At 36.7% G+C, this 22,991-nt stretch overlaps 1 protein-coding gene across 1 annotated transcript in view; it reads right to left on the bottom strand.

Annotated features, from left to right (window-relative positions):
- Positions 1–22,991, bottom strand: part of POC1B (POC1 centriolar protein B) — a 55,477-nt gene that overhangs the window by 12,475 nt on the left and 20,011 nt on the right. The window contains exon 10 of the mRNA XM_042792586.1: positions 16,704–16,790. Coding sequence (XP_042648520.1) covers positions 16,704–16,790 — 87 coding nt within the window. The remainder of the gene's footprint in view (positions 1–16,703; positions 16,791–22,991) is intronic.

Genomic DNA, 22,991 nt, shown 5'->3' with positions numbered 1-22,991 from the left:
TTTGGTACTTCATACCAACGTAACTCGTGCCAACAAAACTTTGTTGCATAGACAAACCTAGCTTGCCCCTCTTTAGGGTATGCTAGGACATGCAGGGTGTCCACACAAAGATTTCACAAATAAATCTTCTCTTGTTAGCTGAGATCTGGCAGCTTTGACTTCCCTTCAGAGCAGGGGTAACAACAGGAGGGTGTACCACTTGACCAGGTGACTATCGACAGTACCATTGGATTTCTACTCCTACTTCTGTGGAGCAATCAATCTCCTCCAATTCAAATTATTAATGAGAAAATATTGAGTAAAAAGGATTAGAAACTAAGTTAGCAATCCAGCATAGCAGAGTCCAAAGTTAAATCCAAAAGACCCAGCAGAATTGCTTGAAGACTTTGCCAAAGAGCCAGATGCTACTATTAGGGGAAAAAAAAAAATAAACAACCAAAGATGCCCAATATTTCACAGCTTGGAACTGAAATCCCCTGACTATAGCCAGGAAAAAAAAAATCTCTTACTATGTAATACAGGAACACTGTTTCTCAGCATTTGACCAAGGCTTATTGTTAGTAAAATGTTACACCTATAATGGATGATGAAGAAAGGTTTGACAAGGACATCAAATACTTTAACAGTAGTGTCACAGAAAACTCCCACAAGAACGAAATGACGCTTCAAAATTTTCCTTGAAAAGTCAAATTTATGTGCTTTTGTTGGGTTTCATTTAATACCTGGAGAAAGAAGGAAAAGTCTAAACTGAGCTACTTCAGTGCTCAGCATTATTAATAGGCTAAAGGTTTGGACAAGCTGTCCAATTTGTGCAGGTGAAAACAACGCTCGGTGCTGCTAAGCTTAGTTCAAGGTGGGATTTTCAAAAATGGCTTTAGCAGCACTAGCATAGCTTTGTACTTAAAGTTGAGTTTTACAATTTACCGGGATAGGAATCAAATTGTGAAAGTGCAAAAACTGAGAAATTCGAGAATTGCATACAAATATCCAAGAAATTATAACTTTCAAGTGGTCTGACATGCCTGTTACACTCTTGAAAAATCATTTATTTTAATTAGTTTTCTATTACAAACTTCTGTCAAAATACACACACTGTTCAGCACCAATTAAAATGCTAAATGTGTTGGCACATAAGATTGGTAGGTAGATAGGTTCTGCTTGGCTGTATTAAAAAAGGAATTCAACAATAATAAAAATTAGAGTTAAAGCATTAAGGTTGCCAATAATAGCTTTACTTTGAAATGCTTCATAATTTTCTCCCACTGTTGGGCTGTGACAGTTGGAACTTTGAGGAAACTAAAATAAACACCTTCCTGATTTAAGAATATGTTCTACAGTTCTGCCAGTTCCTTAAAATCAGAATTCAATTAAAAAATATAAAAAAAAAAAATCTCTGTGATAAGCCGAGAGAGTGGGTTTCATTACTCAAGCAATTTGTTAGCTACCAGGCTCTAAAGATTTATATTCTCCCTACTGGACACTTGGTATTTGTATTTTAGCCAATTTCTTCCTACCTAAAGTGACAAAAATTAACAAACCATTGGAGGTGACTAACTATCAGCATGGCATAAATAGCAACACCACTCTGACTGAATTTGGGTGGTCAGGGCAGGATGGAGGGTTGTAACGGTGGCCGACTCAGTGAGTTACAATACCAAGAACATCCGTTGTTCTTAAATTTCACATGAACTTACTACTAAAAGAGGTCTCGATCACTGAATCTGGTCAGGTGCAAGAAGGGGTTTGCGTCCATACCATTGGCGTTGAGCAATCTCTTATTTTGGAACTGACAATATCTCCCATGGTGAATGTCTTTTATGACTATTTATTTATTTTAATTTGAAAAAGCATAAATATGGGCAAAATTTAGTTTATACAGATTATGTTCTGGCCAAGTAAAAGTGTAAAACCTTCCCACTTCTGCCTCAACAGATGCTTTTAAAATCACAACGGTCACATCCACAATCCTGTTGACTTTTGTTAAAATAAATACAGATAAATAAATAACAAAAGTAGTCAAGTAAAATTTAGGGGTTTGTTCTCCACTTCTGCAAATGATGCTGGGACAAAGCACCCTTTTTGCTTAGTTCTTTGTGTGAGAATGTCTTATGGATTAAGATCCTGATTCATATTATTAGCAACGTGACACGGCTGGCTACTTTGCAGTCAGCTTTTTCTCCCTGCCAACACAAAAGAAGAGGGGAAAAAAAAATATCTAGTACAAACTCCTGCCTCTCTCAGCAGCAAAATGCTACAAGGCCAATAACTTGATGAAGCTCTGCCTCACAATTCTTATAAGGTTCCTTTGCCACTGAGCTCCAGAGGGGCTGCTGGTGAGCACAGCAGAAGTGAAGCAACCTGGTCTAGTGTCCACAACAATTCACAACTTTGTGTTCCAGACCCGATCACTGTCACACCTTACTATTCTTTCCTGGTACAAGAGAAAACTCCACATACAGTGTCCATTCTCTGTAGTGATGCTTATGTGACCAGAAAAGCTGAGGTACTACAAGCAGATACACAACTCAGAAGAAACAAGACCAATGCTTACTCCTTCATTCAGCAGAGTCTTTTGTGCAGAAGAGGTTCTGAAGAACAGGCTCACTGTGGATTGGCATATCTCTCCATTTAATATATATATTAGTAGAAAATAATAATGTAATTTATGATTTTTCAGAAAAGAGTGTAATGTCACATAGGGCAGTAAAAAGTACATACACAAAGAAATATCTCTTTAGAATATAAGGATATATAAAAAAGGCTATATATATACACACATCACTTTTCTATATGTATTTTATATATATAACATTTTTCTATGTGTGTATATATATACACAGATATATTCCATATATATATGCATTCACACATATAAAGCACCTTACAATAGCATAAACTACAGCTCTGTCCCCCTATAACATGTGAAACTTTAAAACTATGTATATATGTATTAGGAAAACAAATGGAAGACACTAAATAAAGGCTTTACCATTTGAAGAGAAATATTAAATTCCACTGGTCACAGTGTATTATTTTATTCATACATCCACCCAGGTTTAAATTAATCTGTTAAACACCCAGGCAATTCTTCTGCACACATTCCATATTTGATTATGTGTCCTGCTACATTAGTAACACTTATGGTGTGTTTGGGGTTTTTTGTTTGTTTTGAATGGCCAAACTTAAAACATTGATTAACATTAGTATGTGTTCAAAATGGGAAAAAATATAACACAATTATATATACTAAGTCATTGTTTAACTTGCTCAACAGCCTATTGCTCTAGCATACAAGTGTATATATTTGTATTATTATGTTTGTATTAGTGACATCCAGATCAGATCCATCACAGTCTAAAACAGTATTCAGTATCAACTGTCTTTATGTAGGTCTACACAATGAAGTACGTTCTTGTATGAATGCTGTATGAAAGTTCTGACCAAAAAAAATTAATCTACATCATCAGCTGTTTCTTTTTGGTGTAAAGGAACATCCTTTTAACATGACTAATCACACTGGCAGCCAAAACAGGAGCGTCAGTATGTTTCACAAGTAGGACTGGAAGCCACAGCACATGTACAGCTTGGAGCTGAAGCACAAGGATAGAACTTGCTCGTGTCACTATATCTCAGTAAACTACTACACATCTGTTCTGGAAATCTGGTCCTCTGGTTAGACCAGGACAAAGAGAAACTGGAAACTTCTACTCTATTCCTGCTTGCCATTTCTTTGGCACTGAGGTCTGTTGCTTTACCGAGCAACAGAATAGAAATTTTCGTAAGAATCACCGTGGGTTCAGATTAAAGCTGTCTTGCTTTGTAATGATGACTAAGTTGCCATCTCTTTACAACTTTTCTGGCTTTAGAAAAACTCCCTTATTTGTACTAATCCTATGATCTTTTAAAACTTCTGAAAGGAAGATTACTTTGGTATTTTATTATCACCAGCAGCAGCCTGATGATAGCAAGAATTTATGGAATTGTATGTCCATGCAAGGTACAAGAGAATGTATCATCTCCCAAACTCTAATGAAAACACAGCATCACTGGCTCTCCCTGTCATCTATGTCCCTGCATCTTAAGGAAAATAATTTATAACAATAATGGACAACATTAACACAAATCTTTTCTATAGATCAATCAAGTTAAACATCTAACACATATAGGATACTCCTGCTAAGGACAGGAACTCAGATTCTGAAATATGCTCATGCTCCCTTGTGCTCATAGCCAAGTGGTAGTTTCTTTGAAAGTAAAGCACATTTCTCGAAACAGTTTGGCTGTATGGGTCAGAGTCGGATTACGGCTATAACTGAATTGAAATATATATAAAGAAAAAAATAATATTTAAATACTTCATTAAATTAGCATTAATGAAGAACTGCATTAAATACTATCCACTGGGGTATACATAAGAAATAAACCCAACTGTGCTAAAAGGCATGTAAAGCAGAATATCATACTCTTATGTCCCCTTTATTATTTCATTTGATTCAGGCTGACTGTGTGCTTGAAACTGAACAACTAAAGAAGAACTACTAAACAACTGTAATCAATTGTACAGTATCAGTTATGACAGGTAATGGTCTAGTCAAAATGTAGAGTAGCTACACTCAGTGGGATATGGCAGAAGGCATATCCCTGTTGTGTGCTGCACTCCATACTTAATGTTAAAATGACAATAAAACAAAAGCAGTTGGCACTATAATCCAAGATCGACAGCTGGCATTCCAGTCCTAAATACCAATTTCTGTTGGGGATTTAGAGCCTTCACAGATAAAATATACTGCTGCTTTGTACAACTGTAAAAGGCAGAATAATACAAGTGACCATAAATTAGAAGCGATGAAACACAGCTGATCAGGATAACTGAAGGCCTCAGCAAAAACTCCATAGTTATTAGAATTAGGAGCAATAAAAAGGACATTTTAGCCCATTTTCCTAAGGAAACAATTCTGAGACTATCATTTCCATCTGCTTGACCCCACACCTCACTTCTAACTTTTGAACTTGTTGCAGATTTAAGAAGGTCTGATGGAGGAAGAGATATCTGAGAGAGAGATGATTTCATATAAATTTCCTGAGAATAGACTGCCAGCTAAAGGAGAGAAATCAGTAAGTATTCCCACTGGGAGAAAGTCTCTGGCATAAGTCTACACATTATTGGAGACCATGTATATGAGAGAAACAGAACTTATAATTACCTCAAAGCAAGGGAAAAGCTTCAAATAAAACCTTACAGTCAGCTATGAAACACAGATTTGTAGGAAGCTAGGCTACATAATCCTTGAGTGACAGAAATTATATGTACTTTACAATTATCAGGAGCAAAAGATGTCCTAGGAATGGCATACTTATTAGAGGTGTTAGAGTGATGCAGAAATTTTTTTAAGTGGTTAATTAAGTATTTCTATCTTCTATTTGGAAGGTAATTAGTGCTGTAATTGTATTTCTGGCAAAATACTTTCTATTCCAACTGTAGCAAAAAAGACTGTTAAACAATTTACACTGTATGTAAATATTTTTAAATTCTCAGTTACATAGTTTGTACTCAATGGTTTTGAAATAACTTAACAAGTAAGGTAACGATGTTGATTTTTAATATATCCTGGAATAACAGAGAAATACCAGGGGAGTTAGGAAGCTGACATTCCATCAGAAGTTTGAAAAGATAAACAGGATAACTCTGTGGTCACAGGTCACAGACAGCTTGAGAATTGTGGCAGGGAAAAACACTGAAAAGTTGATTTCAGACATATGTAGCAAATATTTAAGGCATAACGTCAAGCACATCAATATGTTTTGAGAAATAAAACGGTCTGTCAAACTGAATACCTCTCTAGTGAAATATTTAGTCAAAGTGTTTCTGATAAAAGTACTTTTTTTTTTTTTTTTAATCTATAATATGCACACTACAATTTTAATTAATACATTTTAGGTTGCAATGCAGTATGAAGTAAATTATCTAGCTAGTGTTTCTTCAAAACCAGTTACATCAGAAGGTTACTACAGAATTAGGCTGGTTTTAGTGATTCCACTGAAATCTGTTCTTGTTTCAGTCCCATGTAAAATGTACCAGCAATATGGACAATCAAGTTTATAGATGACACAAAAAGGCATACTGGAAACCTACTAAAATAATCAGGGTTATCCAGCAATCTGACTTCAGTCAGCTGTCCAAATGCAGCCTTATGTATACATGTAAGATCTCCGAGATGAAGACACTCCAGAGCAATACACTTTAGAGAACAGAGGCAGTAAAAAGACGTACAGTGACATAATAGATGAGTGAAATGATAAAACTTGGATGTGATAACATTACTGAGTGAAGAATTACAGTAACTTCCTACATGTAGTTATAATGAGCTGAAAGTACTGATCAAGAGGTAGTATTGTACTGTTACACTACGCTGGCAAAAATTGGAACCATGGACACAGAATCCCTGTCCTAGATGTGTAAGAAAGGAGAAAACACGTATAAGAATGAATCACAGCTTGAAAAAGTAATCTTTTCAGTGAGGAATGTTTGATACTGGTTTATCTAAGAATAGGTTAAGGATAAAGGAGTTAATTTTCTTAAATCTCTATGTCAAGAAAGGGGTTTTCCTTTGCAATATAACTATTGTAATAGTCAACTCAGAGTTGCACTGCAATGCCTGTGCTTCAGGTATCTGATTGTGCAGTGTGGAACTGACACCTTGGCATTCAGAAAGTACAACCTCCACACAGTTAGAATGTGTCAGAGGACAGCATTTGTCTATCTCTGCCTCCCTCCCTCACACCAACCCATGCTGGTACAACTAGAGTACCATTCTGTGAGGGGACTCAAAAAAAAAAAGGTACAGCTTTTCAGAACAGTAATGCCATGTATCTCCACTTATGGTGTAAAGTCACACAGCTCCTGCTTCTCCCCCCACTCCCTCCAAATACTATTTATTGCAAAATGCATAATAGCAATGGAATCCAGTGTTTCTTTTCCAGAAGAACACCCTAATCACTAACCATGGACACATTGGCACTTGTTTTCCCCTGATGCCATATACTTTCAGCTTTTACTTTACAGTGCTTCAGATTCAAGCATGAAGGATGGAGCTTCCTCCATTCAGCCTCTTTCTTGGTTACTTGCTGTTTAGGTTACAGCCATGAAGATGGAAGAAAGCCACTTGAATTCTCTTATGCTGAAAAAATAACTGAATCCAAAGTATTTATGGCCTGAACAAAAGGAAATCATTACTACCACCTCCTTTGCTCATATTTTTCTATTGCATCTTAAGATAGATGATGTTCGGATGTGTCATGCATGTAACACACATGTATATGTTATAGCACAGTCACACTGGATACATGGCTCCATGGACATTGGCCAACCTCAGTTAGGTTACAGCCAGCACTAATCTTCTGCTTAATCTCTAAACAATTTTTTTCTCATTATTTTCTTTGTGCTGGTATTAGTGTTTGTATAGCTGAGCAGATCAGGGAATTGACTTAGATGGAATTAACCAGACAAAAACAGTCGTTAAGTTAAAATGACTGTGAAATCATCCTTTAGCATTGTCCTACCTAATTTCTAACCACAAAACTATTTTGGTGGAAGATATAATCTAAGATGCTTTCAGAGTTTTTCTATATCAAACACCCACCTGATGAAGGAATATTTTTGCCCTTGGTGCTGATTTTTATTTGAAAAGTCTGTCTCTCGGTCTCATTTCAAGCAACCTATGTAATTTTTGGATCTGAATCAGTGTTTCCATTATCTCACATGAAGCAAGTAACTACTCTCTTACAGCAAACTAAGACAGTAATGCAGCAAGGTTTGCAAGGAGAGATGTGTTGTATTAGACCAGTTGATATATTTGGAAAACACTCAAACAAGCTTTTAGGCGGAAAGCACCCTCTGGGTTTAGATATCACTGTAATCTAAATGATAAATAGAATTTGCTAGCACTTGTTCAAGCCCTATCATTTAGAAAAAATAAGAGATTTCAACAGGAAAGTGTTTGCTTTTGTAACAACCTGCATTAACCATTTCAAATAGCATATTGATTTTATATATATACATATATATATATATATTTCGGTTTATATTCAAGGTTCTACCACACCGTTGCAAGCATGCTATGCTAAACTTAGACTCTCTTAGTATTTAAGAGCAAAGGGTAATTCAAGGGCAGTATTTTAGCTTTAGCATCTTGTTTTCTGACATGCTTGATCTGTAGCTCAGCTTTATTACCCAACTTAAACATAAATAAAACCATAAAACCTCGCAACCTTCTCTAAGAGTCACACACAATGAATTAATCTAAACATTCCCTTGTTTCTCAGTCCCACAAAATGTGTGATCTCAGTTAAAGCTCCATGAATACTAAGAAGTTCAAAACTTAACTTGTGCTACTGCATGAAAAAAAATAAAACAGGTGTTTACAGAGTAACAGAGCTACTGAATGCTAACTTCATTAACTTCCATTAAGCTAAATGACTCACAAATGGCATTTAGATCAGTAGTAAATCATCATCTAGGTCAGCAGGAAGCTCATTACAGACTGACAATCCAAGTGACAGAAACACTTTTCTACAAGTGCTATAGTAATAATTTCCTGTGTGAAAGGCTTGCTGCTGTTCCTGCATTCCTCAGGGGACATTTCTTCTCAGAGGATGTTACTCTTCCCCAGGAAGAGGAAGGAACCAGTTGTTATTAGATGTGTGGGCTGATAGCTGTTGGGCATTTTCTGCATGCCGCAGAATCAGCTGTGAGAACTGTGACTAGAGCTTAGGTTCCCAGCTGAAGCAGGGGAAAACACTGCTTGGGCAGACAAGGTCAGAGCATGAACATACAGTATCTCAGGAAGTTGAAACAGAAATAATACCTGGAACTTCCATACCTCTAGTTCCCAGAAATGTGCTGATTTGCTAAATGAACAATATACAGACACAGATCAACTTAAAAAGCATTCTTGTGGCCTCACACTGTTGCCATGAGAAAGACCCTAAACAAAGTAAAATATTGCCAGATCTAAGTCATCTACTGCAAGCCTGTTATCTTACAAAACAGTACCAACAGTCCAGCAATAGCCATGGTTACTAGTGTCACTAAGAACAAAGGCAACATAATTAAACAAACTTCCTTGCGAGAAAAATAAATATTGAAGCTTGATCTTTTATATGCGTGCAGATTTTTTTTCTGTTAGGTCCCTCTCCTGACCTTCCTGTCCTGCAGCAACTCGAGCTCCTTCCCTATGTGCTGTTACACTCATACAGAGCAGGGCACCAGTAGATAATCTGTGCCTAGTCCAGTACTACTGAGTGTCACCTCCCACTGGCTTTTTCTTTAGTGGTAGCACTACTATGTTTCCTTAATTCTACTAACTGCTTATTTCTGAACTTGGTTTAAAATAAAAAAAAAAAAATCAACTATTTGATTCAAAATTTATTAGGGAGATAGAACAGAGACAGACAAATAAACAGTACCATCTCATACGGTACATTTCCTCAGGAAAGCAGGCTAAAAATAGTATAGAAAATATTATATTCTTGCACTCTCTAGTGCCCAACTTCAGAATTCTGTCTCCAGTGAAAACTTGACTTTCTCTCAAGCTCCAGTTCACTCAAAGAATATAATGAAGCCTATTAAGGAACATCAAGACGTGTATTATTACCTAATTACGTAGCGGCACAACACATTTCCTGTTCTCTCCTTGTAAACCAGCAGTTACACGCTGTGTTAGAATAGCATCACTGCAAAATGCAAGGGCCATTTGGATCATATTCTTCTTTTATTACAAATGTTGAGTTCACCTTCATGTATCTGATCTTTAAGTGTTATTTGATGCTAGTGGTATCAAAGCATATTGCTTTTAAGATTAACTACACAAATCTTTTTAAACATGCCTGTGCCTCTACAGAGGCTTAAAATGCAAGTTTAGAAATTCACTGTTCAATATGCCAAATGCTTCATCCGCTTGGCGCTTGTGACAGGAGATGAGCAATTTAGTTCATATACACCATACCTTCTTTGTAAAGCCCCTAGGTGGGCAACAGAAAAAGCTGTTTTAGTGCCTCGTGGTTATTCCAGATGGACTAGGTGCAGCCTTTTGGAAGGATGGGAGGCTTTCCTTCCCCAAGAACAGCTGAACACATTTAGCTGCAGAGCTGTGGGGAGAAGGCAGCCTATCCTCGTCCCCAAGCCCAACACACTGTACCTGCATAGCATGCAAAGAGTAGAAAGGTCTGTATGGAGTGTCCTATGAACCAAGATGACACTAAAAACTGCTTGTCTAAGAGCAAGATTGGACAGAGAGAAAGATTCATTAGCAAAGACACAAGAGCGGAGTTTACAAATTCTTATTTTTATTCTGCCACACTGAACACTGAGTTCCTCTACAGCATTTATTCTATTTTATTATAAGACTTGGCATCAGAGATTCAGAGCCTGTTTGAAAGGTTTTGGTATGCTCATCTATGGAAAACGTGCAGTTTTACCTCAAAACTTCGGAGAAACAGGAACTCTTCACATTATTCCTTACTTGCATTCCATGTTTGTGATTTGGAGTTCAGATCATGGAGTTGGAAGTTTGTTCAAATAGGCATTTACTGGTAAACAGAAGAATGGCAGCATATGAAAAAAATCTACGTATTCAGAGAATGGCCTTTCTTATTTCTCTGTCTGAGAGCAAGGAAGGTCAGGTGATAGGAGAGGCTGGGAAATGTCAACTTTTATCAAAGCCCTTCTATTGGTGGGATCACACCTCAGTACAGAGCTCAGTCTAGTTGGCAACTGAGTTTTGGACAAGGAACACAAGGAGGACCTTTTTCCCTTTTTCTTAGAGAACAATGATTCCAGTCTTCCTTTTAAAGGTATACTGCCAGAACTTTAATTTGGTAGAGAAACACATATGAGTATCATGCAACGATCAGAGTTTAAGTGGAAGGCTAAATGTCCAAGGTCCCCAGAAAACTTGATATTCGTGAAGTACCAAAAGCTGTTGTGCTTCTGGTTGAACCATAACAAGCAGTAAGGATAACCACTGTGCACAGGGAAGTGCTACATGAGTTTTGGTCTAGTGGCTGTTCCCTTTTGAATTGGACTCAGGCCCCAGAGGAGATGATTGACATATAAAATTCCTATTCTTTCATTGCTTCCCTTTCCCCTCAACCTCACTGAAGACAGTCAGTGTAAGGCTGGAGCCAGGAAAGGATGTAAATCAGAATAAAGTTGAAGTTGCATGGTAAGGAAAATATGCAGTGTTTTTCAGCTTTTCAAGATAAAATTTCTTTTGTCATCCTCTTCTACAGGATTCTGGAGTTGTATTATGCCATGCCAGGAAGAGACATTACCCCAAGATCTTTTCAAAATAAGATCCTGTGAGGAAGAATAGTTGTGTAAGCTTTCATGTACACAGAAATTGAAGAACAGATGCAAATTTTGCATTCATAATTGCTGTCTTTGCAAATTATAGAGGATGTTTTTTAGGTTGGGGTGTTTTGTTTTTTGTTTTTTTTTTTTTTGTTTGTTTGTTTTTGTTGTACTCAAAGGCAGGAAAAAAATGTGTCAAAAATACCTAAACCCTGAAATGCATAGTGGGGAAGCAATGTATATAGGATAAATTGAGACTACAGATACTTCTACTTTTTGCATCAAGACACCTACTACAGATGCAGCACAGATAAACTAACAGTGTCTTACCTTGAGGAATAGAAGTTGCACATGCTCTTATTTGCTTTCACATATTTTACAAGTTGGGGGGTTTGAGTGGGGGGTATAGGGTGTAGAATTTATTTGGTCACTTTCTATTTTAAAACATAATATGTTCCTTTTGATCCAAACAGAAACAATCTTTATCTTTCCCTTTTTAATAATTAATCCAGTCTTAATTTTGTAGAAATCATACTGTAAATGAACAATAAACATGTCTTGTTTTTGGTGTTAACTAGCACTGGAAGAAAAAGAACAACAAACAACTCCTAGCCAGCACAGACATTCTGACTTCCAGATTACAGTACATTGCTTTGCTTCCTCCAAATCCTGTTTACATGAGCAAGGTCAGGAGATGGAACAGCAGAGAGCCTCCACAGTGATTTCCTGATGCTGTCAGTAAAAACTACCAAGACATCATCAACTTTCCCTTGTTCCCAACAGCTTATCAGGGACCGGAGGTTACCAACATATTGCCTTACAGACTTGAAAAAAACCTACCTCAAAACTAAAAGTAAAATCAGAGAATGAAATAGGAGGAAATAGTCACAAAGGGAAACAAGACTTCCAATTTTTCCTTTTCAATAGTTCATAAAACAAAGGCGATATTAAGCTGCTTGACACATGGAGGAGGAGAAAGGCAGTAATGCTTTCAGAGCCTTCAGTGAAATAGAAAGGAGAAAGAAACACCACCCCCAGCCCCCAAACCTTGACCCCAATTCAGTGAACATTTTCAGAGTTAGAAAGCTAGAACACATAATTTTTAATAACTGCAACATATGATGGCTCGTACCATTGGAAAAGTCAGGGCATTATGCCAATACCAGCTAGTTAAGCATATAAAGTTTGTTTTTATACTGGTTTCAGTAACACACAGAACTGAATAGATGAATCATCACATTCAAAGTTATTTTCCTGACAATAATCATACACAGAGAGGCATTCTTAATGTTTTTGTAATTATAAGTCCAAAAGAAAGCAGCTCCATACAGAAGATTACACACTGAAGTTTTTCCACTGACACAATGACCACATTCCCTTTACTAAGTTTACAAAGGAAGTTGTATCAGTGTGAATCTTAGATGAAAACAGGTTTTTCACAAGGTTCAAAAAGAACTGGCCTTACAGTTTTAAGTTAGGACACAAGGTGAAAAGACAATGTGTGTAGAGTTCAGAGTTTAATAATTTGTGTTTTCTAGCAAAATGCCTACAAGAGAATTTGTACCTGTCTATCTTGGCTTAATATTTGAAGCAAGAAAATACAAGTAAATTTAAAAAACCCACATAAGCAAGCATTTTAAGTGTGGAAGTTGTTATGGATTGTTGGCTTTGATAAATCAACAAATTAAAATTCCTTGAAAAGAAGAAGAGGAGTAGGAGGAAGAGATAATACCAGTATTTCCTCATACAGATAAAGCTCAAAATATAAATGAATTGCTATGAGAATATCTAAACATATATTTTAAATTCACAATAAAGAATCAAGAGTGTTCAATTTTTAAATATCTGTTTTTTAAATCTGTTCCAGGCAGACTGTTGTCAAGAATAGATGACAGTGATACTTAGCTGCACCTTAATTATCTGGAGTTGTGTGTCCTGTTTTGGGCTTCTCAATACAAGACATTGACAACCTGGAGCAAGTCCAGCAGAGGGAGAGCAAGATGGTGAGGGGGCTGGAACACATGATATACAAGAAAAGGCAGAGAACCAGGTTCTTTCAGCCTTAAGAAGGAAGCATACAGGGAGATCTTACTGCCATCTCAAATATCTAATGGGTGGATAGAAGGAAGACAGAGCCAGACACTTATTAGAGGACTAATGTGATAGAATTAGAGGCAACAGACAGGTGGAACACAGGAAATTCTAGCTACATATTACGAAAAAAAAATATTTTCACCAGTCAAACACTAGAGCAAGCTGCCCAGAGAGGTGGTAGAATCTTCATCCTTGCACATATTAACAAATGAACCGGACAAGGCCTTTAGGAACCTGATTCAAGTTGGCTTTGCTTTAAGCTGGAAGTTAGATGAAATGACTCCAGACATCCCTCTCAACCTATACTGCTCTGTCATTTTTATTAACAAATCTTTACAGAAGGGAAGAAGAGGAATATCTTTTTGCTCTGCCATAAATCATCTTAGGGACAGTAATAGCATATTTGCTATGACCAGTAGGACAGGACACAGTTCCAACAGCTGAAGAAAGGATTCTTAATGGGAAGAACACTTTCCTATTTCCTGAAGTAGCCTGAGATCTGTGGGAGTTTGGTCACTTACCATTAGGAATTTTGATAGCCATTCAACAAAACATTACGAGGTTTTGTATAGACTTCCAATCTCTCTGAAGATATTTCAGGGAGCTTTAGGAAACTCATCACAGATCCTACAAAAGCTTCCATGTTGTTACTTGTCCCAAAGAAGCTGGTCTTTAAATACTTGAGACAGTGATCCAAGAAAGGCTGTATCTTTCTTCTTCAGTAATAAAATTAAAGTAAATATGTTCATAAGCTTCTTCCAGTAGGGTCCAGGGACTTGCCAAGGTGCTTTGTAAATAACCCTTAGGGCACTGCTCTGTTACATGTGTGATAAAGACACTGAACAAAAACCCGTAAAGATATATAAGCACAGACTGCATTTTTCTCTCCACATCTATCAGAAGTGCAGAATAACTGCTTAAGCTAAACACTTCAAAAAAAGTAGGTATAGACAGGACATTTGTAAATTAACCTGGAAACCTGATCAAAGATTTTTAGTCATTTGAACAATGTTCTTCCAGTGCAAGTAGGACCAAAAAGCCATAAGCAATTTTAAGATGGGTCTTGACAAGTTTGCAGGAATTAAAATAAAAATAAAGTGTACAGTGATATTGTCTTTGATAAACAGTAGAAAAAGAGCAACCCAGGGGGGTTGGAATCAGGGAGAAGAATGGGGGAAGAGGGTGAATTAAACTAGAAACTGGTAACCTCAAGTTAGAGAAGGATTAAATAAAAAAAAAAATACACAAAAAAATGCACAAACACAGTATCATTCAAGTGAGGACAAGCAGTATATCAAGAGAAAAATCTGGCAATGAAGATGGGATGGAAAGAAATGCAGCATCGGCCCTTCCTCCTTTGATTTTTATGAAGAACACATGAAGCCTCTCTGTAGACAGGGCCTCTATACAGTAGGGAAACAGAGCCAGGTTTAGATTAAAAGGTCCAAGTCACTGAGATCCAGAACCCTTTGGAAACAAGACTTAGATGGCTGGCCTGATTAAAAAATAGATAATTCCACAAACAACAGAAGCTGGTAATGCAGCAGACAGACTCTGGACAGGATGATGACACTAAAAGGAGTTGACATTAGAAAGTAGGACCAGATAGATTGGCAAAATTGGGGAAAGTGTTACTTACTGTGGGGGAGGAAGGATGCTAGCAGCAGAGAAAACATGCAAATGGTTTCTGGATTCGTGTCAATAATGGTGTGTTGGACAGAGCAGTTGTTACTAGGACTACAGCCTTAAGGACAAGGATACAGAAATATTGCTAGATAGAAAAAATATGCAGATGGTGAATGTTGAGATGCAGAAAAGTGAGAATCAGTGGTGAACAGGAGATTTAAATAGTAGAAAAAAAAGTAGTGATTACTGACACAGTCAAAAGGCATGGATTTTGAAGCAACATTTTTGTAATTAAGACAACTGGTAAAGCCAGCCAGCCAGCAATCAAAAAAAAGGATGCTGTCTCTACTGGGTCAACTTATTCCTACTATGAGTTCTAGGTATAAAGTTTTATAAACTTTATAATCAAAAGAATTAATGAAGGAGATTAAATGATTGGCAGACTTATAGGTATGTAACAAAGAATTACAGTGTAACCACACATTTGAATTCTGTGATCAGCATTAAGATCAGGAAGTAATGAACACAGTATTTTAAAGTGATAAGTAGCCAATAAATTATATCCATCACAATCCACTGTCAAACCTATTAAAGAGATTTCTATAAATCTGCAAATTACTTTTGATGGAAATTATCTTAAAGGACCATATTTCCATTGTGAAAACACAACACCACAACTGCTAAACCTTAAAATATATTAAAATACCATCTCTCAGACAAAAGTTATTACATTATTATTTATTTTGAAGAAAAGGTTAGACATCAGCCTCTGTATCATGATCACCAACAAATGATCTTAAAGAATTTTAGAAAGCACCTTCACAATAGACCTTTTCATAAAGCATTCATGACAAAATAGAACAGCAGAAGCCACACCCGCTGTCTATTCATATCTATTAACTCTTCAGCCACACAAATTCTTGTTATGGTAACTAAAACTGCTCAAGATACAATTTATGCCTTCACAGGAACAGATTCAGAGCTAAAAGAGAAATTCTCATTTTAACCTAATTCTAGAACAGTACGTCTTTTAGATTTCATACCAGGAGAGCATATTTCTCCTCCTACGAAACTACCGTTAAAACATTGCTTTCCTTTCCTCCCACATGCCATACCAATGTCATATGAAAAGCTAACACTAGAAGGATCTAATCCTATGAATCTGTCTTAAAACGTGTTACTTTATTCTTTTCTCCTAGAGAGCTACTAGATGCCTCAGAAGGAGAAAAATTAAAACATCATTTTTGGAATTTTATAGATGAGACAACCATTCTTTAGGTTTCCAATTATGTGCAGATAAAGACAGAGTTACAAAAAGTGTTTGAGAATAAGCCACAGATTTTAACAGTAATATTTAGGTATAATTATCATGGGCTTATAATTAGAATTTCTGCTTAGTATATGGGTAAAATGGCTAGTATAATGTGAAAGCTTTGCTATTACACCATCTTCTGGTTAGCCTTGGGAACTGTGAAAGCAAGCTTAAATTGAGAAGTTAGGATATTGAGCTCTGAGCAGCTGACAATTGTTAAAAAATATATTTAATTTATACAGACAGAAAGAGCACATTTCTGATGACATGTTAGTGTACGCTATACCCTATCTTTTCACCCCTGCCCAGGAGGCAACTTACCGGAGTACTAAAAGATGAAGAGGAACTAATCTCTGTGACAGGTGGGTCAAATGCTTGTGTATTAGTCACACCAAAGGTAGGGTTGACCTGTTGAAAATGAATTATAATATTATTATTTCAGTACCAGTAGAGAAAAGAAATAAGACTGAAATAAAGAGGCCCATTTGCTACATTAAGGTATTGCTATTCACTAAGGACTGGAAACGGGCTTTAAAATTTGTAAAAATAAAGGTAGGATGTTACCCCTCCAACCATATAAAATGTAACCATATAATACAGAGAGAAAATCCAGATATGCATTTATTACAGAAATATAATTTATACTTCATAAATATCCATCACCCAAAACTAACTCAGGGGATTCCTACCACAAAAAGTGCAAGTATTAAGTTCATTTTGTATGACAAATCAACAAAAATTAAGTTACAAATACTAGTTTGAAATGGATTTACCAAGACACCTAACTCAAAACCAAGTCTGAAGCCATGCAATTAACAGAGTGGTCAATGATGCTGCTGAAGTATTCAGACAACTTCCCAACTTTTTAACTGTCACTTGCAGGTGCTTTTGAAAGTTTTTGCATGTGCACAACAACTATAAGGGCTCCTAAAAGTCACCTTTAAATTTTACTTTCCAGCATCAATCATTTGTGGGTGTAGTTATAGGCAGTCTTTCTTATTCTTCCACCGGGAAAACTGTCCTTGGCAGAAGTGGTGTACTGCTCTGGATAACTCTGGACTTGAGAGCAGCTTCCTAGCAATGACGCTTAATTAGCATGTTACAGCCCAAGGACAGCAGTAGCCCTCCCCTTGTGGAGGTTTCCATATATAACCTTGCAGCACTACATTTTTTGTTACACTGGTCCCCTGCCTGCTGTAGTTCACTTAGCACACATCCCTGCTCACAACCTCATTCTGCAGCTTGTAAGTCCCACCGTTCAGCCTGAGCTAGGATCAACGTGGTTGCAGCCACTTTGGCTCCTCAGTGCACGGGGGTGAGTGCGCCAAGCCAGTCCCTGAGCCCCAGCTGCCTTACTGATGTGGGTGCAACATTAGCACCCAAGCTGAAAGTGAGCACACACTTAGAAGCCCAGATTGACCACATCAACTCACACAAGTTCCTCAAGCCATCTATCGCAACCAAGCAGACTGTCAGCATACTTGCTTCTTACACTCCAACTCCAATTGTCAAAATAACTTGAAAAACAGGTAGGAGGTAACACTGAAATCTGTGATAAGTTAACCAAACACAAACCACGCCATTCCTTAAAACCACAGGAAAAACTGCTTTATATTGTGATAATGTCAGAGGCTGATTGATCGGGTATGACATCACAACATCTGCAATTTTGACATCTTAATATCTCGGTCGGACTAGTTATAGTTGGTTATAGGAGTTAATCTATAACTTTAGCAATATTTTGCTAGTGTCCTTTCCTGAAAGGAAAGCATTAACAAAAACATTAGAGAACATAAAGTTTGAGAAAGCTGCTGCTTTTACTGATCTTATGGTTTCACATAAGGATCAGAATATCCTCCCTATAAAAAGATCTGTGTTTTTTTTTTCCCTGCCATTGTATTATCTCGGTGTATCACAGCCTAATATGTTTGCCCTCTCAGCATAATGCATGGAAATTATTTTATAAACTGACAAAATTCACAGAAAAACCAGAGGACTTTCAAATCACCAAGAAATCTGGTGTAGTAAAGAGAAATTCATTTTCCTCTTTTAGACTTTTTATCAGTAATCCAACAGCGGCCTTATCAAGGACAGCATTAATTCCAACCATCTTAATTGAAAATGGAAGAAACTTGCCTAGTGACAGGGTTATATTTTAGTTGCTGAAAGTTTATTAGATAGAAGGGCCATTTTATTTTGCCTTTTCAAGGAGAAAAAGCCTACCATATCAGCTGAAGATTGTCAAAACTCTGGCTGAGCCAGAGCTGCTCACTCAGTAACAGCTTCAGTGCTATTTCCACAAGCAAATATCCTTAATGCTAGGGTCCATACTCAGTATATGGATTTTTAGTTCAGAGATCTGTTTGCTAAGTAGATAGAATGAGATCTTAAAACTGAAATTAGTAGCCAGGGCAGGCAGGTAATGGCATCTTGTGCTGTGTGAAGCCTTTTCATTTAGTTCACTTGGATTTACATAACTTAAATGCAGAAATTTAGGTTAAAACTAATAGAAGCAAGATCTTCCTTGGTAAATGTGGGTGGAAGCAAGAAGATGAACAAAGTTTACTATCAAGTTAGAAGGTAAAAAGACATTTAAATACAGATGTCACCCGATTATTCAAGCTGAAAGTGATCCTCACGCTTTGCAGCACTTAATCAGAGACGACAAGCCTTCCAACAGGGGAGATCTTAATTCTGTTTTTAAGCTAGTTAACCTCGCTGACTAGCAGTGCTTAGCTCTTTCTTGCATTCAGTTTCAACAAGCCATTCTCCCCCTAACGAGTCTGTCTTGGCCGTGACTGTAAGGGTGAGCCACCCTTCCATGTCCTTATCTCAATTCCTGAGCCCTTGCTTCATTTTCTACTTCCCAATGCTGGGGAGTGGGGAGGGCATGAGTAAAAGGCTGTGTGGTGCTCAGTTGCCCTCTGAGCTCAAACCACGACTATCAGAGATAAGGGAAGGATGAGGGGCATTGCGAACACTGACTAGGGGTGCAGGAACTGTCATAGGCAATATTAAAAGATATTATCTATCTATATATAGATAGATAAAATTGTTAAGCAACAAGTCAGAAATAGCAAAGTGTCTAAATAAAAGAGCACAAAAACATGAAGGCTGTAACTAAACTCTTATTGCAAATATTTGTGTTTAATGTTGCACTAAAAATTAATAAGGTAATAGAATGAAGCTAGAGTGAGTAAGTTTCAAATGACTTGAAATTTCCTGACAAGGTGATGTAGTTAGCGGACAAATAATCTAACCAAACATATTTGGAAAAACGTAACTCTAAAAAAAATAACAGTGAAAACATAGAACAAGCAAGGTAGAAAGAACTGTCATGTGTTAAAGGCTTTCAAAAACAGTCTACCAAATCTTTCCTTTAATTACATGGTAAACTGATATATGAGTATTTTCATTATCTTCTTCCAATATGATGATACAATTAGCACATTTTGATCTACAACACAAGAAAATATCTTTGAAGGAAGGTTTCTACAGAACATTTCATGTAAGGGACTACAGATTTCTGACGACTGAAGTGGAGCAAACCCAAAATATATTATTGAAAGTGCGAGGCAGGAATTAGGATCACCGCCTAGGAGAGAGAACTAGAGGAATAACAAAAGAAGCAAGCTCAACTAGGTATGATTTTCAGCCATATGCTTCAAGTAAATGATCATGCCCCTATAGATATCCCTCTCTTGTTTTTAATACAGTATATCCAATCTCGAAGAAAATTCTCCACCTTTCACTTCATTTTTAGAATGCACTTCATAAGGCACTGGTATTATATCAAAAACCTATAAAATTAATAAAAAAGAAGAAGTTTTAAATGACTCGGTGTATTTCCTAGGAAAGTGATGTAGCTAACTGTGAAACAGTCTTGCCAAACATTCCAAGAGAAATTTAGCTTTTAATCGGATTAAACACTGTTCTTGGTTTGAGGGCTCCAGTCTAGCACAAAGCCATATATTCTTATTTCTACTGCCACCTAGCGTATATTTGGATTTCCTTCATCTAAGAAAATATCTACAACTGGAATTACATTGAAAATTTTAACTAAATCTATAGTAGCTTTTCAAGCTCAATATACAAACTAAATACATCTTAATATGTTCAAATCTCAATGGTATGTTTTTAAAGGAAACTGTTATTTCTATCTTCCATCTGCTTTAAAGAGATCTCTAGCTTACAAAAGATTAATTATGTACAAACACAGGAAATATAAATGTCACCAAGTAGAATGCATTGCTTTTAGTATATTGCACTAAAACTGCATTAATGATTAAACATACTATTTAAAAATATCTCCAAAAGCTCCTTATTTCATAAAAAGACAATACTGGGATTTTTCTCAGCTAAATTTAGACATACTGTTAGACACCTATATTTGAGCTGGTCACCCAAGATTACCGCTATGGTCAATGGAAAAAAGTAGGTGCCTTCAGAGAAAAAAATCATTAGTTCCAAATTTTCTGAACAATTGTAACGATTATAAGATCTAAACTTCTACTTAATTGAATATTCAAGAATCACATTGATTGGTGCAGTTGGAGTAGAGTTGTAAAGACTGGTAAGTCAAGAAAATGAAATTCAATACTGCATTAAAATTCAGGCTACAGCTGGTCTGAAGAAGTGATACAAGTAAGGAATTTCTTGTAAAAGTTAGTTATGCTTCAAAATGCAGGCAGGGAGAAAGAAAAAGCTAGAGAAAGCATCTTAAATATTACTGGCTCTGTGTATAGCTTTGAAGAGTGAATAAGGAAAAGTTCTGAGAAAAGGTTAAAGCACGCTAGTTCCACGTTTCAGTCACTATCCTAAAGGCAAAATACTTGCAATTCTTAATGCCCTCGTGCAAGCTGTTTTGTTCAAAACAGCATTTGTTGTTGTGTAAAACACAGAGTTTACACAGTTGTGTAAAAATACAACTGCCTCTGAACCCAACTGAATAAATTCTGAGCAAAGCCAGCTCCATTTTGTGTGTACTATTTTCCCAGAATCAAGTTCTGGAATAGCAGGGACCCTGCCACATTGAGGCATGGAGGGAAAGAGAAGCAACAATTATCCAAAAGCAGTAAGAAACCTGGATAGGCATGAAACATTAGGAATTTAAAAAGCATGGACAGAATTATTTTCCTCTTGAGTTCTACCTGTACACCTGTTGAACTTCAAATTTTATCCTAAGGCAATCCATCTTCATTCCTGCTACAGAGGTGACTAAACTTAAACAGCTCACCGTAACTCAGGGCAGTGTATTATAACACAGCTCAAGTGTCTAGATGACATTGTAATGACTTGTAGAAAACCTTAAAAGGTCATCTACACTTTTATATATCCTGTATTTGAACTGCCTCCTCTGCCTGCCTTTTACTCCTGCATATGTTACCAAGTCTCTTAAAATACTGTTACTTCAGTTCAGTTAAGATAAATCACCTTCCCCTGTTCCTCATGAAAATGAAAATAAGCAGAAAGCAAGCAGTTCTGCATTTTATCTGAAGTGCAGATGAGATACTAGCAGAAATTGTGTCATTACAATTGCTGTGTTGTAGTGGAATAGATCACCCGGAAACTGGGGAATCTCCATCCCTCTTCAAGGCCCCCTAACTAGACACAGCCATGGCTGACATGTACCACCAGCAACAGGACTAGATGACCTCCAAAAGCTCCCTCTAACATATCTGTGATTCAATTCCTTCTTACCCTCACATATTAGAAATATGATGAGCCATAGAAAGATGAGGGTAGTGTTGCAGTGGAACTGCATAGTGCTAAAATTCTCCCTATGGCCTGCTGCTTAGAAAGAAGATGGGGTGTTTTAAAAAAAGTAGTATATTTGTTTTAATTGAAGAGGGAGAAAAATATTTTTCTTTTTTTCTTCTTCACTGTACAGCATAGCACAGTGAGGCTAGAAATGCTGCTTTTCTTCACTTACAGGAAGAAATATTTAAGAAGATGAAACCACTGAAAAATTTTAAGCATAGTTAGTGCCGTTAAAGCATGCTACTGCTGGTAGTAGTTTGGATAAATTTTTGTCTGGATAAATTATGTCTCTGTCCAGATGATGAGGTCCTCATCACAACAGAAACACCATAATTTTTGTCAAGACAGGGGGACAGTAAAAGAAAGGAATAGTTCAGATGGTGTTAATTCTGAAAATAAGCTGAAGAAGAGATCATTATTATTATATTATTTAATTCAGAAATATAAAAATACAGTACATTATAGTAAAATCATTTTTGTTGAAATTATCAAACGCTCTTCTGTCTCAAAGAATATAATATACTTCATGTTTATTTAAGAGCATTATATTCTACAGATGTGATGTTAATAGAAAACTAAACACAGCAACCTTACTCTGAAAATCCTGAAATCAGGCTAGAAAATATACCACAAGAGTCCAAAGCTTTGCTACGACTAATGACAGCTAATAGAGCCCTTTCACTACTAGAGAGCACCTAATGCAGAAGCCTGTAAACTGCTACAAATGGTACAGCCACGAAGAAATGCAGGCATTAGAATAAGTGAAATTTGTCAAAGCTAACTGATAAATAATTTCTTGACACTCAACTATCAAATTTCCTTTATGTGCCCTTTCAGTATTGGTAATGA

This window comes from Tyto alba, unplaced genomic scaffold (assembly GCF_018691265.1).
Source record: "Tyto alba isolate M040663 unplaced genomic scaffold, T.alba_DEE_v4.0 Super-Scaffold_2, whole genome shotgun sequence".
NCBI lineage: Eukaryota > Metazoa > Chordata > Aves > Strigiformes > Tytonidae > Tyto > Tyto alba.
Note: the sequence above shows the minus strand (reverse complement) of the source record. Positions and strands in the feature narration are given on the sequence as shown.